The 18949-nt window shown below is 42.2% G+C and overlaps 1 protein-coding gene across 4 annotated transcripts in view; it reads right to left on the bottom strand.

Moving 5' to 3' along the window:
* LOC139346621 (RNA-binding Raly-like protein) overlaps positions 1-18949 on the bottom strand; it is an 89955-nt gene that overhangs the window by 46904 nt on the left and 24102 nt on the right. For all 4 annotated transcript variants that reach the window (XM_070985788.1, XM_070985790.1, XM_070985787.1 and 1 more), the window contains exon 2: positions 4789-5062. In XM_070985788.1, coding sequence (XP_070841889.1) covers positions 4789-5044 — 256 coding nt within the window. In that variant the 5' untranslated portion in view covers positions 5045-5062. The remainder of the gene's footprint in view (positions 1-4788; positions 5063-18949) is intronic.

Below are 18949 nucleotides of genomic sequence, written 5' to 3'. Positions count from 1 at the left end.
TGTCACGAGGAATTCCCCCCAGTCAGCTTTTAGCCAGAGGGAAGGGAACACACAACAACACGAGTGAGACATGGAGATATTTGTCTTTTACTTGCCTTATGCCATAGCGCTGCAGCTGACCTCAAATGGCTGCAATACTTATCGGATTGTATTGTGGTTGTGATGAAATTTAAACTAGTTCAGGGTCTAAATGGAGAGAGACTAGTTACGGTGCATACAACACCTTAACTGGGTTCAAAACACTGGCACATTTGGAGCAGCTACAGCACAGCCAAGCATTTCCCTCACCTGTTAGGATGGAACACCTTTACTATTATTAGTAGTACATGTCGAGTCGAGCCAGAATAACTGAAAAAACCCACGAAGGTTTGAAGTGCCTTCAGCTAATTTTGGATAATAGCGAGACGTGTCGGAAAACAGAGAGAATTACACTGAGGTTCAAAGATTTTGCTGACATTGCACTGGTAAGAGTGCTCCGTAATCGTTTGACGTCTGCATGTCTGGTCTAGTGAGGTATATTTATTTCCTGTACACTGACTCCCTAGACAGTGCACTATATGCATATCTGTACACCTATAGCACAGCCTGGGCTTGAATGTCTCAGACCCACGGAGAGACATGACAATGAGAAGAAAGCCTGTATGCATCCTAAATTTCCTTGATTTGTGCGAGGTTTATGGTGTTGATTGACATTCTTATCCCATAATTCAACCCACACAGGAAAGGGAAGCGCTACTTACAGTTATATAACACTAAAAGTAACTTTGAACAGTGGTGAGACATACTTCTAACAGTGTGCTATACATATTTGAATACTCTGCACATTACTTTAAATGTTTCAGCACGGTGGAAGGAGACATGAAGGCATACCAAATCCATTTCCTTTTTCATTTTTTGCTTGGGTTTTGATGTTAAATGACTCTACCATCCTACATTCACGCAGAAAACGGAAGAGCTTCTTTCAACTACAAACACCAAAACTTCTCTGAATAGGTGTGATACGTCTCCCGGAACACGTTATTAAACATTTTGCTTTCTCTTTTAAGTTTCTAAATTTTACTTTGGCATAGGTGTGATCCAAAATCTGTGGATTATTTCTTTTATGTATCATTTCCTGTAAAGTGTATTAATTTCTTGTATATTAACTGCCAAAACAGTGTACTATGCATATTTGCGTACTTAATAGTGTTAAGTGGGACACCGCCTGGGCTTGAATAAGTCAGCGCCATGGAGACAGCGACAACATAGCGAAGATCCTTCATGTCTGCTCTGCAAGACGTCAACATCTGTGTTCATGTGAAGTGCTTTTAGAGAAATTTCTTCATGCTTTTCACCCTGAATTGCGTAGAGCCACTGCACTTATGCCATTCAGAACAGCACTGCCTGCACTGCTATTTAGTAATGATTGCTGTGCTCGCAGTCCTAGATGTGATCTCATAAACTCCTATTCATATTTGATAGGGTAATGGAGCATCCATTTTTTCACTTGGCGGCAGGGGGAGGAAGGTGCTGCCAGCTGTGTTATTATAACATTTTTGCATTTTTTCATAGACGTTCTTCATACACACACACGCGCACACACACACACACACACACACACACACACACACACACACACACACACACACACACACACACACACACACACACACACACACACACAGAGTGACAGTCTCATCTTCTGTGGTGGCGGCAGGCTGTGACCTTTGACACTTGTGTATCATTGAATGCACAGATTAGCCATCACCAGTGAGTCTGAGCAGCTGAGGTGGATCTGTGCAGTCGCAGTGTGATGCAATTATTCCATTGACCTCTTTTCCAGTGACCACTGCCAGCAGAAAACCATGCTCTGCAAACCTCCACAACAACGCGTTCCGCTTCTTTTTACGTGGGCTCTGGATGATCTCAGCAAACGCAGCCAGTCGTGGTTGAAACACCAACGCGTTTGAACGCAATTCCTCCAGTAACACAGCAATATTAGCTTAGCCACAGATGTGATCTCTGAAATTAAGGTGCAATCAACTTGCAGGTAATGACACTTCAATAAAACGTTTCTGAGCAGGAGGACGGATCCTTCCGAGGAGGCAATTCCTCAACTCCAAATCATTATGTGCCTCATTCATTTCTCTGCCATTTTAATATAAAAAGCATCACCTTGGGAGGATGAAACTGACGGTGTCCTTAATTGTCAATTAAGGATGTGTCTCCCCGCCACATGACTTGCAGATTGAGTGATAAGAATGAGGGCAGGATTGCCCTGGGAGGTCCGTTTGAATTGAACTCTGTAGTAATGAAAATGCTTTCGATTATGTTTGCTTTCTCAACCACAAACGAGCAATCACAAATGAAGAGAGTCACATGATGTGCAGAGAAGTAAGAAATAAATCTCTAACGCTATTATCAGGGACATGGTAGAGTGCTCAGCGATGGGTTTGGCTCTGACTGGCAATCGTCCTGGTTGTGACAGCGTTTTAATAACTGACGTGCATTTCTGCTTATCTGCTGATTACGACATCCATAATGCCAAATATCAAACTAATGAATGACTAAAAGAGCAACAACACATTAGCTACCATTAATCAGCCAAAGAGAGCTCATCATTACTTGCCTCTGATTTTTGTCTTTACCATCACGCAACGATAGACAGAGTTGCACAGAACGTTTCATTAACCATTGCTGCTACATTTTCAGTGATGTCGTATCAGGAAATCGTTTTTTTGAGTGAACATCCTACGCGCTGAGTGCGGAAAGGTATTAAACATCTATCCAAAAAGGAAGGCCTTCATAAACAGCCAACATTATCTTAACAATAGGAAAGCAAATGAAGAAACCACTTAGGTCCCTCAGCAGCCAGATGGATTTTAGAAGAGGCTGTGACCGTCGAAACAGATTATTGGTTTGAAGTTTAGGTTGATAAATGAAGTGCAGAAACAAAAAAGGCAGACCAATAACCTGTCCTGTTGATGCAGAGGAGACGCAATAACTTTCTAATCAGCTCTGTCTTTTCCTTAAGTATTCCATTTTTATTCTGCACATAAATTGTTGGTTATAGCTGATGTTCATTAAGACAGGAGTAAACAGTCTGGGGAATATTATTTTCACTTGGTAATTTCCCTGAACTGGGATTGTTTACCTCAGTTGTGTTCATTAACTTACATATAACTTTCTCTCTGTCACTACCAGCCCTGAGGATACGATATAATGGAGTGATGGAGAGTATGAGCATTATTATAGACCATCGTCAAGCAAGAGGACAAGAGTTGAAAAACAGATGTCCTGTTGAAATGTCCACCATGACATCTTTACCAAAACCACAGCTGAGTCAACACTCCCCCAACGATTGGACAGACACCATTAATGGCATCAATAACACATTAACATGAGGTGAAGGCTAGTTCTGTCAACAAAAGTCAGCCCTAGCGTCCACCTGTAGGTTCTGAGTCCACCTTCCCTTACAGAGAAGTTGGTATTGTTACTCCCTGCTGTGGTTGGTGTTTTGTTTAGTTTGTTTTTGTTTAGTTGGTGTTTCCTTGTGGGTCATAATGTATATTATAACATAATGTCATAATGTAGGAGCCAAATGTCAGCAGTGTACATAATCTAGCACTTTCACATGACAGTCCATTCATGTTCCTGCTCTCTTTGATAAACTCATTACCGTTTGGTAATGTACTGTATTAATCCTGTATTAATATTAGTGTGAAAACTGTGATCTTTGCACTCCCTGGCTCCCATATTTCCTGGATGGGACATATATTGCATGCCACCGCACCTCCACCCTGACAACACCTTCCCCTTCCCCACTCCTCCAATCTCTGCTGGGTGAGCCTGGTGTATCACTGTGGGGAGTGATGAAGACAGAGCCTAAATGCTTTATTTAAACTCTGCACATATTCTACATTCACATAATAATCCATTCCTGTTCTGCACTTCCATCATGCACAGCTCCCTTTGATCATCTCATGCTGATATGTTTAACTGTGCAGCATACCGGCACCCAGTGATATTTGCACTCTTTACACCTGGACCCCAGGTTCCCTCGTTGAAAAAGCAAATACATTGCATTTGCCAGTCATGATTATTGTAAAATTATGCTTTAAAGCAGCAGTGTCTAGGAATGTGCTCGGCTGTATCTTTTCAATTCATCCCTGCAGGCTTCACAAAGAGGTTTTAACAAGATATGACTCAAGACAATCCCCATTTCAGACAAAGGTAATTCTGATTGAGCAAAACAAATGTGAATAAAAAACATTTCACAGTCAACTTCCACAAAAACAACTCGTTGCAAAGTGCGTGCACAGTAGAAAATCAGCGTTTTACAGCATATTGTAGCTGCATCCCATGCCACTTAGCATACACTGCTCTGCTCAAGCAGTGTGTCTCAATAACTTTGACATTGTTCTTGCAAGTTGCTGCCTGGTAAATGTTAAAATCAAACTGTGCATACATTCACAAGTGGATCAGTCAACAGATTCAGCAGGGATTTTTTTTTCTCTGAAACAGTGTGACAACAAACACAGACTCTTCAGCATTTAGGAGCCGAGGGAAGTTCTAAACTAAAAGTCTGAGAGATGCCTGCGGCATTTTATGTTCCCAAGAGAGACAACCCATTCCTCCAGCAAAGAACTGCCTTTTACAAAACATTCTGTATTTGAAGGGGAAAGTTTTTGCCAAGTGCTGTAGACTGCATCTTACTGGCCCTTCATGAGTTCCTAATGGTGTCTGCAATGCAAGCATGGCAGAATTTTCTCACTAAAGACAGAAAAGGGGAAAGGAAAGAAGACTCACCAAGAGGCTGTCCAGCGATGATACGGGCATTTTCTCCAGCCACAGCTGCTCGGGCGTTCCTCTCGTTCAAATACTGTACGAAGGCGTAACCCTTGTGCACAGAGCAACCCACTATCTTGCCATACTTGGCGAAGATGACCTCTATGTCGGTCTTCTTGACGATGGCTGTGTTGAGGTTGCCAATAAAGACTCTGGAGTTGAGGGAGCGCGGGTCATTCTTGTTGGTCACGTTGCTGGTCTGGGTTTTACCAGTCATTCTCCTCCAGTTGCCCTCCTGGGACACAGACAGAAGGGGGAGGGGAGGATATGGCTTTAGAGGGTTTGGAGAGGCCAACTCCAGCTAATTCTGCGAAACACAATGGAACCCCAAGGTCTACAATATTAAATCAATAAATAAATATCCTATAGTGAAATTTATAAATGAACTGCTACACCATCAAGTAAATGAACTATTAAAAACTCATTTTTCTGAACTCTAATTTTCTCATTCTCTTTCTTGTATGTATTTTCCTCCATCCTCCCCCAGGCCCACCAACCACTAGCTAGCTAGCTCTTGCTTGCTAAAGAAACCACAGAGAATGACTGTTTTTGCTCCTCAGAGTTGTATATCTTTGACAAACATGTCTGGAATCACAACACAGGCAAGCTAACTTTGAATTAACCAGTTAAATGCTTCCATTAACACTTTGAATATTAACCCACTTTAAGCTAGTTAGCTCATTAGCCGGGAAGGTACTTAGCATGTGCAGAAAGCAACTACTACCAATGTACTACATATAGCATGCTAGCTCCTGTTAGCTAGAGCTAGGCTAGGGCTTCACATGCTACCTACCTAGCCAGCTAAATGGACTAAACTGATGTGAGAGCTTGAAATAATTTATTAATTCAGAGTTACCTCAGCAATGTTGTGATCTCAAAGATGTTTTTTTTAGAGAAATCACACAACTATGAAGAACAAAGACATCCAGCCTTTCTCTGTGGTTTCTATAGCTACAGGAGCTAGCTAGTGAGCTAGCTGGCCATTACCTAATGTGAGGCTGGGGGCCTGTGATTGGCTGTAAATTCGCTTAATAAAAAAACACATGTGAAGAGCATTTTGAAAAATAAATTGCATAATTAAATAAAAACTGTTAATATGACAATAAGAATGATAATCCATTTTTGGCGTATTTATAGGCTTCATTTTAGTCTTTTTACTCACATGAATATATATTTATCTTATTTATTTATGTAATACTGAACACATTAGGGCTCCATAAAACACTATGGAATCAATATGTTGATGAAGGTTTACCTTACTTCATTCAAGTACAAGGTCAGTGAGCAGTCAATTGCTTACCTAAGCCACACTTTTTGCATGGTTGAAATACTACCAGAGTGGGAGAATTAGACGGAGCTCGAGTATGTGAATGTTGCAGCAGTTTCCTCTGCTTTGTGTGAAACCAAATACAGTAGCTGTCAGTGAGAAAGCTTTGCTATCTCAATACCCATACTGTTGCATCCCTAATGCTTTGTGTGCCGTTTCACTGATCACAGAATGCGTAGGCTGTAATTCATGTTACAGTTTTATTCAGACTTTTTTGTGCTGTCAAGTTATCAGCGTACATTAGCCTCAGCTTTTGTAGGCCTCCCCTGCAATTATTTCTAAGTGACCTTTTAATAACCTGAATGTTAGTTCTTATGAAAAATGACTGGCTGCATGATCAGGGGGCTTTCTCCCAAGGAAAGGATGCACTATTGAACAATTCAAATTTTACATTTGATTAAAGTTAACATGAAGTAGATAGATACAAGATCCCACACATTTCTCTTCGCTTTTCCCTTTGATTTGCTTTTTTTTTTATCCGCACACATCATTTCAATTTTATAGCTGTAGAAATCCAGGTTTTCATGACACTTTACATTCCAAAACGGATTACACTTAGTACATTAAATACTGTGAAATATTTAGAAGAAAACAGTGAATATTCAATATTTGCCTGCTCTGAGTCTCTGTCCCTGACACATGGTGATAACAACTATTCAGCTTTGAGACGAAGAACCTGAATAATGGATCCAATCCTCAGTAAATAGGATTAGTAACCAAGGTAACGCTGATGTTGTTGGAATATCGTGTGGATGCACACATGCACACACATTTTGTCACCATCGGTCTTTTCTTTTTTTTTCCTTCATCCAACTTCATTTTCCATCGCAAGAGGCTGTAAATTGCAGCTCAGCCTCTCTGATCTGACACCGTGTGGCCTCAGTATCTTCACAATTACATGATGTAGTTTTATTGTGAAGTGCTATTCCATAATGGGTTTGTTCAGCTAATTAGCGCACGGCACGCGATTATGTTGAAAATATGGCGAGAGGATGTAATTCACAAACTGAGCGATGGTTGACTTCCATCGTGAGGTCGGCCGTCCTGTTCCTACAGTAGATGAAGGAGGAAAGTGTCCAGTCATCCAGGAAATCAGGAGCAGCCATGTGATTTACAGAGTAGAGATTCTCTGTCAGGCATCCATTACACCTGAGACTGAGATCATACTAGACGTTCAGCTGCTCATTCATGGATAAACACGTATTATTTCACTTGGCAGCACATGTTTTTAGCATTACATCACTTGCAGTATAATGCTATTCGATTCCCCATGACTATTCAGCACCCACCACGGGTGCGTGACGATTCACGGCTCCTATGGGCTCGCTGTTTACAGTGCTGCATTGCCGCGTGTTGTTTCTTTGTGTGGGTGTGTGTGGGAATAAACTGCTGCTCGCCATCTCTCAAGTGGCCTTGACATTTATCAGCAGCAGACACTGAAAATTAATGTGGTGCAGGCACACACACATACATGCTAACTGAAATGAGCTCCACAATGACCACCTAACGGTAGTTTAAACCCACAATCTGACACCCAGCCTGTATTGATGTCAGTGGACTGGTCACGGGGAACATGACAAATCAGTGGAGAAGCGTTAGATTGCCTCTCTCATCAGATAAATCAGGATAGGGTAACGGTCACGGAGCCCTTTTACCACTCCTTACTGCTATATTTCATGTTGTCTTCTCTGTTGTTTTCTTTAGAGCAGGACACTAATTTATTCCATCAGTGGCTTTCCTGCTGACCTTGCCGTTTAGTTTATTTACAACCTCCGTGAAGCTTCTCGTCCTATGGCGATAGCGTCATGAGGAGATACACGGGAAACCAACACAGGAAGTGACAGTGTAATTGGTAAAATAATCGTTCCAAGGACTTGGCATTTGTTATCAAAAAAGGCACAACGAAGGGCTTCATTCCAGAGATTCAGCCCACAAACTGCTCTTACAGGGAAAATGATGACCTGGTGTTCAAAGCACGCTCTTTAAAAATGATTACAGCTGCTACAGGACTGCCATTCTGTCAGCGAAGAGCCAAAGACAGATAAGTCTTCATTTTCACTTTCATGCCGGTGAAGTCATGTCAGAATTGGTGTCACATTTCTCAAAAAGGTGGATGTGTCACTCTGGAATGAAACACTGCTCTACTGGCATTACAGAAAATCCTAGCGTGCCTTGCCTCTAATACGGTATGAAAACGCATCGCAATCTCATGCCAGTGATAAAGAAATGAGGATAAGGTCAGTGGAAAAAGCACCAAGGTCATGTGGTTGACAGCACTGCTGTATTAGGAAAGTGGCTGAATGGAAAAAAAGAAAAGATTTAGTACAGAAGTAGCATTGTGCCTTGGTAGACAGGCTCTTAAAAGGTTGTTGTTTGGGTCTGGCCACCTGCCTGATTTATAGACATTTTTTCATGGAGGGAGGGAACTCATTGAATTGATTCCTTTTGTAATTTCCTACCACTCCACCACTGTACATTTCTCTTCGCCATGCCTCAGCCACTCTGCTCTGATTGTTGCCAAGGCAGCTTGACGGGCTGAGGAAGGGCTGGAGACGCTGCTCAGTGAAACAGAACAGACGAAGGTAGCCTGATACACCTTTTCCATTGGTGTTACTGCCATGTACTGCAGAGGTGGAATAATTGCTTCATGGATTCCTTCCATTTATATCTTGTCTTAAAATGTGTCTCTGTGCCTGTGAAAGCAATGGCAACAACCGCGAAATAAATTCCCTCTATTTGTAAATCAATGCTGCTATTTGTATTGTCGGCTGCAGAGCATTTCTGTGGTGCAACCAGCCATAAATTTGTGCACTTCTGTGAAGCGTGGTCAGAGGGCCAACCTATTTTCCCCCCACAAAGACAAAATGCAGCCACATTTTGCCTGATTTGGAGGTGAAAGAACAGCTGTTACAATTACAATTTAGCTTAATATGAACAAGATAACGGCTTTAAAGCAATTAAATACCATGGAGGACAATCTGAGTTTCTACCTGCCCCTTGAAATGTGCTTAGTCTTCAATAGAGAGAGAAAAACCTAATTTCCCCCACATTTCCAATCAGTTGCTGCCCTTTGGCTTCATGAGTCAAGGCACACAGTGTTGGACTGGAATTCAACTCAGTAAGTAGACAGCTACAGCAAACAGGGTCTATAAAAGGAAGAGGAACAACTCTAATTTTGGCCGCCAAGGGTGCTCGAAGCGCTGTAAAAGCATAAATGAATTAGTCTGAATGGGACATTTACACAACATCACTATTTATGGCTATCACAAGTTAGAACTGAAGGAATACACTTTTCTGTATAATAAATAAAGAGAAAGATGACAAAACCTATTGAGCTAAGTGTTTTTTAGGGTATAATGGAGGGAGGTGACATCAAGGATTGTTAGCTTTTGTCTACAAACCTCAACCATGACAGCTTGTTTCAGAAGAATACTGCATCAACAGCAAGTGCAAGTAAATCCATTTTGTTCTTTTATTTTGGAGGATGGATAGTTAGGAAGAGGCCAGCGGGTGGTGAGAGACCACTGGATTTTGAAATGACTACATATAACGTGAAAGGGGCACATTGAAGTGACTTATTTCCAGCTGCAGCAGGCAGGTTTTTCAGCAGGAAAGCTCCGACAGAGTCAAAGCACACAGCACCAAACGGCATGCTGGAGCATTCAGCAGCTAAAGAAACTACAGAGACAGAAATCTTTGTCTTATGAGTTGGTGGAGGCCAAAACAGAGCTACAGGGAGTGGAGCGGACGATGGACTTACAGCAAGACGCTGCTTGTCCGCTCAGCCTCACAATGTATCATGGACAAATCTTTGATTAATAGTGACAAGTCAGTCATGTAACCAAGAAATTCTTTGGAAATTAGCAGGAACGTATTCAAACAGGTGAAAATGTTGACGATTGAAGTCTTTGTATTCACAAGAACTCCAAGTTTGAGCGTCACTGAGGGAATGAAAACTTCTTTACAGCCCAGATTACAAAAAGCTGGGACGCTGTGTAAAACGTAAATAAAAACAGAATGCAATCATTCACAAACAAACAGGGTTTACTGACAGAGGTTTTATGAAGTGTTCTTGAGCTCATGTATAGTAGTAATCTCCTTTATCCAATCATGTGTCCACAAAGTGGTGAACCTCGTTTCCAACCTCGCTTCTGATCAACTGAGCCTTTCCAGGATCAACCTGTTTACCTGTGGAATGATCCAAACAGGTGTTTTTGGAGCGTTCCACATCTTTCCCATTCTTTTATTGCTGCTGTCCGAGTGTGTTTGAAATGCATTGCTGCATCAGATTCAGAATAAGCAGATATTTACAAAAATCAATGAAGCTGATGAGGTGAAACATTAATTCTTTACTATTTTCAGTTGAGTGTATTGTGTTTTATTTATATTTCACACAGCTTCTTTTGGAATCAGAATCGTACTTAATTGGGTGGTTTACTGTATATTTGGGGTCTTGGGGAGAAAGACGAGACCGCATGTACCTCATTCGTTTTATCTAACTTCAATACCACGGCCTTTCTCAGCAGGGCTTTTTCCTCTTACCTGCAGCAAATCTCATTTCACTACAAATGGTGGCTATATGCTCTACAGCTCCAACCTTTTTTTCGTCCTTCCAAACTCTGTTCTCAGAAAATTCATTAACTATTAGAAAGCCTGGAGCAATGATACAATTAGGTAAAATGCAAATGGAGCCATTCCTCAGTTGTCCCTCATTCACCTGCAGTGGGAAACGGGTAAAATGAGGCGGGAGAGGCTCCTGTGTGCCGGGCCATGGCGGACATGGGCTGATATACGAGTGGAATTTGTTATTGTCCAGGGGGAGTCCGCTGTTTGTGATGGACAGGGAGGCACTTCTGCTGCAATGACAGGATTTCATTTCTTCTGTGGTCATATACAGCTGCACAGAGTTGAAACTAATCTGGTCAAACACAGTGAGCTGTCGGGCGCAGAATAGATCAATCTCTGTCTGCTCTTAATCCAATTTGATTGGTAAGGATAGCAGCGGGGTGTTTTATGACATAAAACCCACTCTGCATGATTGTTTTGAAAGCTTCCTCTCCATTATGGAACATAGTTCTGAAGGAAGTTTAAAAGCTTTCTCTCCACAGTGCAGCCAGATATTCCCTCCTTCTCAAAATGGGCAGGCAGACAAGCAGCATCTGTTTCTGAGAAACACAATCAGGGTGTTTATGAGCACATCAGGCATATGGCTTTGTAGGATAAAATCAACATAAAGACACTTGGGCATTGGTGGAAAAGTGTTGCAGTCCTTCAGTTTAGTACACGTGGTGAAACAAAAAAAAAAAAAAAAAAAATCCTCATACTCAAGGTCAGACGGCAGTAGGTCTAACTAATTCATATACTGTAGGTTACTATAGCAATGTGTCATGTTTTATGCACATCTGATATTTTGAATGCAAATGATCGTCTCTGAGATGTGGTGGAGTGTAAATGAAGCCTCGCAAAATGGAAATGGAAAAGTACGAGTGCAAAGTGTACTTAAGTACTCTCTCCTGGGAATAAAGTGTAAATAAACTTTTCACCTCGGCACATTTCCATGCTGACTGCATTCACTTTAAAACACAATTTTCTCAAAAGAAACTCAGGTATTAGCTATACTACACTCAATTCTTAATTGAGGGCCGGCAGCCATGACCACTCCCACAGATTGGTGCAATACTTTGCTCATCTACTGTCTCACAGTAGATACTATATCAGTCATATACTCTCAGAATAACTACTGAAGTAACTAAACTATGACTGCAATAACTAACTGCTGTCAAACTCATGACAAAATGACAATCTCGAACAAATCAGCCTGCATACAGCACACACTGTAAACCAGCTCAGATTATCTGTGTGTGTCCATTTTATTCTGCAGTAGCTGACTTCTGCCCACACACACTGCAAACACAACACTGACATATTATCACGACTAACCACACCAACACTAACTTAGTCTGTCTGCTGCTGGGTGCTGGGCAGGTAGTGTGCTGTGTGGTTTTTAGAGCTTTGAAAACAGCCGCCTGCTGCTAAAAACCCGAACAGGAAACCAAAACAATGAACTATAAGATGCCATAAAGCTCTGCAGAGCTGAGGGGAGCTGCAGAGTGGGATGATGATTCTCTGTGGCTTCATCGCTATGGGAGAAACCCATATAAAAATGTTGATTATAGCTGCTTTATATCAAAGGATATCCCAAAGGATTGCGAACACAGCTGTCTAGGAAAGGCTGTGTTTCACTTGCACTTTGGATCATCACTTTGTGCATGACGTAGAAACACAAGCATTAAATTAAACGTTAAAAGCATTTAGACGGGTGCGACACTGCTGTTATGAGTGTTGTCAGGTGTTGTCTTGCCTGCTCTGGCTATTCTGTAAATAAATGTCTTATCTGGCGGAATTACATTATAACTAATAATGATCAGTAAACCATAATAAAGATTCATGCGGACAATAAAAAAATTAACATGACAGCTGAAACCAAAGTGTTTAAACATGGCAAAATACTGTGCAGGTATACCTTGATTTGGGGGTCTGACGTACTTGTCTGTTGACCGTTCTGCTCCTCTAATTAAATCTGGATGTGTCATCATTAACACTCCAAGTTGCAGCTGCAGCTGGGACAAATTTTTAATGGGGGCAAATTAGCATTTGTTAACATCTACTCTGCAGGAGAGGTAAAACAAAGTCCCAGCTCTTCATTAGGAGCATTACGCTACACTTTAAAAAGTGTGCTCAACTCACAAACTGCAGCCCGGGCTTCAGTATCTACAAGAGTCAAGCAGCCAATCAGCAGCCTGGTGTGTCAGAGCAGGGGACATTACGTTTAATCTTGCTCTCAGCTCCCCACAATTAACAGTTTGCAGAAGGATATTTCTTATTTATGGGTGCCCCTGTGAGCCGCACTGTGCTCAATAGCCTGTATTGTAAGAGGATGACAGGCAATTTTTTTGCTTCAAAGCTTTGGCAACAGCTCAGTGGAATTTAAATGACCTTAAAATTCACAGGTTTCGTTTATGGAATTACTATGCAGGGAAGCAGGAATATTATCTGTATAATGTCATCAAAATAAGCTAATTTTTCAAATTATATGCACTTTGCTCGTACCGTGGGTTATGCATATGAATGCAACTGAATGTGTTCTGTTTTTCAGTAAAATTCCAAGAGGTTAGGGACAGTATCTCTGGCATCGCCTCTTCTCCGGTGCTGTTGCAGAGAGGGGCTGCTCGGCCATCTGCAGCCTTGCCATGACCTATGTGTCAGCAGAGGCCTCGTCCAGCAGCAGCTGCCCTTGCCTGTAGCACCCCGCCTGGTGCTGAAGCCGCTTCATGAGAAGGTGCTTGCCCATCACCCTCCCCATGTGTTTGCGCATATTTCTGCTGGTGGTGTAGCACAAACAGGCAAAGTCCCGCTCTCCGTCTGCTGTGAAGTGCAGCTGGCCCGACCACACGTTCGCACCGCAAGCAACACAATCAATCAAGTCGCCGGAAATTCATTAATTTCATATTGAGGTGAGCAGCCAGAGAAAGTGCCTACACATGCAGAGTTGGCCAAGAAAATTTGGCCATGGCTCTCCTTTATGTGGCCATCAGGCTTCAATGAGCAGGTTTCCCTGCGTTGCTGTCTCCAATGTCAGTTTCATTTTTATTCATAATCATTTTGCCTGCCAAGTGCAAAATGGATGAGAAGTTTATTCTAGTTATTCATCGTTCCCCACATGTCAGGAATAAACATCTCAGAGCCGTTGGTGTTTAGGGCCAAGGGTTAGTCATTTCACACAATAGGTGTTTCTCAAAGCACTTGTTGGCCAAACAGGGCATCTTAAAAACTACAATACGAAGACATGAGTAAATATAATATGAGGGAGTATCGACATAGTTCTTTTTCCTGTGGACTCCCAAAGAAGGAGATGCTAATCACAGAAACCAGCACTGACAGTTGTGCGTGAGGGGACCTGTAGGATACACATGCCCAAGACATCGGTTTGAAACACTCCTCGGATGGACTTTGATGATACAAATCTCCATCATGTTATGTTTATGCCTGTGACTGCTCCCTCCTCTCATTGCCAGGCTAAATGTTCAAAGGTAGCAGAAACTTCGTGTAACGCACTGACAAGGAAAAAAAAAACCTTGCGCCGCAAAACTTCAAAGAATCCCCAACACTTCAAAAGCTTCTTCATGGTTCGGTGACTAATCTTCAAAGTCATGCCAAGGATTGAACTGATAGTGCCGCTGTGTGTAGCAGGTACAAACATCCTTGTCAGCGCCACTGAGGTGTGAGGTGCAGAGAAAGGAAGGGGAGATAAAACTGAAAGCTAATTGAGACAAAGTCTGTCCCTCGCCTGTGAGAAACACAAAGCCCCTGGCTGACGACATTTGGTAATTACAACCGCCACCAGTCAAATGAATACGTCATTAGAGGTTGAAGCCAGACATTAAGGTAATTTGGAGAATTATTGGTGATCCTGGAGGTTTATTCCAGTCATTGTGGTGCTTGCAGTGCATCTATCTGACTTCTTTGCCGCCTTGTGCATCTCTGTAATCTCAAGAAATTATCCAGAGATGGTGCTGGATGTACTTAATATGGACACAGTAAGTTATGGACCTCAGGCTACAGTTTATCTTTTTGTACCTGTTCAATCAATATCCCCTCATTACTTGACACTGGATGTATCCTTTGACGAAAAGAAGCTGAAATAACTCATCGTTGTATTACTTTGGCTGTTGTTTGGACTGTTAATGGCTCTGTGTTTCATCCCTGCAGCAGTGGAGCGGGACAGCTGATAAAATCTTCTCTGTGACCGTCTGTTAATGGCGAGCTACTGATTGATGCCAGAAAGATATATTCCGGAGCAATGTGGTCATGATCAATTTGGCGCCACTCCTCTCAGTAAACCTCGATGAGCTGATACAATGAGCAGAATATTTGTTTCCTTTAAAGTTTTATTTCATATTTCAGTTTATTTTCAGAACATTTCCAAATGAAGGCATTAACTCAAACAAGTGTTTTTCTGCCTGGACCGCTTTTGAATTTTGCTCACATCAAGACAAAAAAATTGACTGAATCACAAATCTGTTTGTATGACTGGTTCTCGCATCAGGCCCATTGTGCTCTGCATTTGCTGAATTGTGCACATGATGCATCCAGTACCTGCATGTGAAGTTCCCTCTGAATACCTTGCAAGTGGCATTTTGAGTCCCATGCGGAAATGACAGACTCCACTTGTCACAATGAAATGTGCTCTTTGTGTACCCTATAAAAAAATGAAGTCTGGTCCACTTACAGTTCAGAGAGCTATATATATACTGAATAATACACTGACTATCACTGAAAAACACTGTTCTTGAGTAGCATGAAAAAGGGGTTTACCTAAAGACAGTCTGAAGAGTTATACATTTTCTGTAACTCTCTTTGCAGTGAGCTCCGGTGAAATGGCCCAACCTCAGACCAATAAGTGCTCAGAAACTGAGACATTAATGCTGTTTTCCTCTGGCCATAAAGGTTAATGCAGCTTTCATTACAGGCATCCTCTCCTGCATTCATCCCCTCAGAACAGACAAAGACAAAAGACACAGTAAGAGCCACTTTAGTGACAGCATGTTGATAACGAAGTCAAGCACAGTAAATTGTGCGCATGTTTGTATATTCACTTTCCATAAAGCAAGAATAATCAGTGCACTTGCTCTGCAACCTCTTCAGTTTAATAGATCTTAGAAATGTACAGGTATGTGTGAAATCAAATATTTTCTTGCCAGCGTGAATGAAGTCAAGACAAAAGCAAAACTCGCTAGGTGTTCAATTCAATTGATTTCTTTCAATTTAGAATGTGCATATGAAAGTAGCCTCTTCTCTTGAAGGGCCTCTTGTAGTGAAGGGCATAGATCCCCAAAAACCAAAGGAGACTTGGCGGGCCCTGCATTTAAGGGCTGAATCTCAATAACCCACAAGTCCCAGAAGTGCCACAACACTGCTACTACTGAGAATACGACACATCTCATATTCTCAGCGATGCATGTTGTGAATTTAAATCCATGCATGTTCATCCAGAAGAACACAGAGATGGAGAAAAAGATGCGACTTAGAGGGGGAGCTCGAGTGTTCGACAGCTTTATTTAATTGTCTAGCTGCACGCGGCATCGTTAAAAACGGCTCCCACCCTCTCTGTCTGTAAATAGACATTTCATCACACCCCCTCATTTCATTTCCCTTTAATTGCATTGCGTTTTTATTGTATATCAGTAAAGTACAATTAAAACAATCTCAATATTTGCTGACAGCCATACTCTTTAAAGAGCTCTCTTGATGTCGACATAATTTGGAATTAAAAACTGCGATGGGCTTAATGAAGGGGCTGATACCTCACTTTCTTTGTGTCTCTTACAAATGTGCAATAAAAACACAGTTGCAGCAGGTAGTAATTGCTGCTAATTCTATCTATTCTCAACTAGACAGACCACAGCTCACTTCAACCAGTAATTGCTGGGCACAGTTGCAGATTTCTAAAGCGTTTGCAAGCTGGAGCCCAAGGGAACCCTCAAGGGCCTCCCTGGGCAATGAAGCCGTCATCGTGCCTCATGAAGTGTAGCAGTTTTTTTTTCGTCTTCTTCTTGCCCTGGCATATTTCCATTTATCAGGTCTAGTGGCGCGCAGTATGAGAGCCGCAGACTTCAGTTAAATGGATCAGAGTCGAAGGTTTGTCAGAAAGGAGCAGACGTCCTGAATGTACAGGCACAAACATGCAAAAACGCTCAAATGTGGACGCGCTTGTGCAACACAGCCGGAAGGACATGCGCACACACAGAAGTCAAAACACACACACACAGACATGCAGAATGCGCACGCTTTGTACACCGCAGACATAAAAGCGATGGAGAGCCTCAAACGGAGGGCCGATCACAATCCTTGAAGTATAAGTTTTGACAGTTTGACAGCACATGTGTTCTTTTGTGTAGCAGAAGAGGCTTATGGAGTCTGACTGCTGCCCTCCGCACTCCTTCTCCTCTTAATAAAATGCACCATATGGCTTTATGCATAACACCACACAGGCTTGAGAAGCATCACTCGCATGAGACAAAACAAACAATACATAAATATAGACACAGCAGCTCAGAGTCGGGCTCAGAAAGCAGCATCATCATATGCATTTGAAGGGTTTCTTTTCAAAATAAGACATCAATCATTCGGAAAAAAAAATGACACCCGCTCTCTTCGAATGACTGCTGTCACAAACACGAGGCTTAGAAGTCACTAAAAAGCTTTAGAATTTATTTATATCTGAGCAAAAAGGATTTCAAGCACTTGAAATGACCAAAACCCTTCAGTTGTGTTATCGCCATATTGGATGACATGTAAGCCTTAAAGGACTGTGCAAAAGCCACACCACGTGACATACTAGCTCCTCTTAAGAGCGTGAAGTCAAACACTCAAATGGCACACGGTCTTATGAGAGCAATGCTGCTTTCAGGGCGCACCTTTAAATGGAAAAAACCATCACGGCTGCTTTTCAGCTGCAGCTAAGTCAACTGTCATCTGTCAGCGTGACAACTGTTTCTCATTCCAAAAGTGAAATCCATCTTCACGTCCCACATCCTGAATAAAGATGACTTAAAATGACTTCCCCCCCAAAATATCTGTAAATAATGATAATAAAAAAAATATGGGTTTGCACGCATGGTGAAAAACGGTGACACATGAAATCTTATCCACGAGGATTAGGGGCTCTATATCTGTCAAATACTAAAATAACTTAAGGTGAAGTGAACTGCTTAAACCTTTGATCCTCCTCTCTCTGTCTCTGTCTCCCTCTCAAGCCTTATCACATCATCCATTTCCTCACTTGTTTGTTGCTGAGTGACACCTCACACGCAGCCTTATACAATATCTGTCAGATTGCATTATTAATGCTGATGGAGCGCTGGATGAATCGTCATGTGAATAAACCAGCGCGGCGGAGGAGGAGGAGCGCGGAGAGGTCACAAAATGATCAAAGAATCAGGAGGGAGTGGATGACAGACGGGGCGTTTGCGCCTCGCCACGCCAACCCCGAGGGCTTTAAAATACAGAGATAAACAGCTTTTTTCATGCAAGAGTGAATCCTGTTAATTTGCCGTGCTGGTGAAGTAATAACAAGTATTACACAATAATAAGCTTCCCTTGTGGATTCTCTTGTTTGCCACTTGATGCCGTGTTTCACAGCCCTCCAATCAGCGCGCAAAGACTCGCCTAAAAAAAAAAAAAAAAAAAAAAAAATCAGATTTCTGCTTGTCACGTGCTGTTATGTGCCCGGTCGCAAAGTTGTGGATTTGCTTTAATAAAACTATAAACGCTGTCATGTGATAATCACTGATTCCCCGCTTTGCCTTGCAGAGCTGGAGAGGATTAAGCCCGGGTTCCCTTCACGGTTAACCCAGCGATACGTATGACAGCGCTGCAGGCGGCTTAGTGTTTACTGCCTCGCATCTCTCGAAGGAGCTCGGACGCACTGCGCAGACGAGCCCGATGTTTTTCTCTCCATCACCTCTGCTCCTTCTCAGGCTAAATCACTACTGTTACCGACCGCGCCGCCTCTCTCCCTGTGGCCTCCACATTACAGCTATACGCCATCAGCTCCACCTGACTGCAGCCATTTTTGGTTTGTCTCACACGGCGCGTAATCAAAGTACTGTACTCAGCTAACGCACACAATGCGCTCTGCAGCGAGGAGTACTGTTATTACATGAAGGTGTTTGCTGGTAAGACTTCTGTTGGAAAAGCCTGTTGTTTCTGTCCTGCAAAAAACACGTATCTCCA

This window comes from Chaetodon trifascialis, chromosome 18, assembly GCF_039877785.1.
Source record: "Chaetodon trifascialis isolate fChaTrf1 chromosome 18, fChaTrf1.hap1, whole genome shotgun sequence".
Taxonomy (NCBI): Eukaryota; Metazoa; Chordata; class Actinopteri; order Chaetodontiformes; family Chaetodontidae; genus Chaetodon; species Chaetodon trifascialis.
This window is presented reverse-complemented; position numbering and strand designations above follow the sequence as displayed.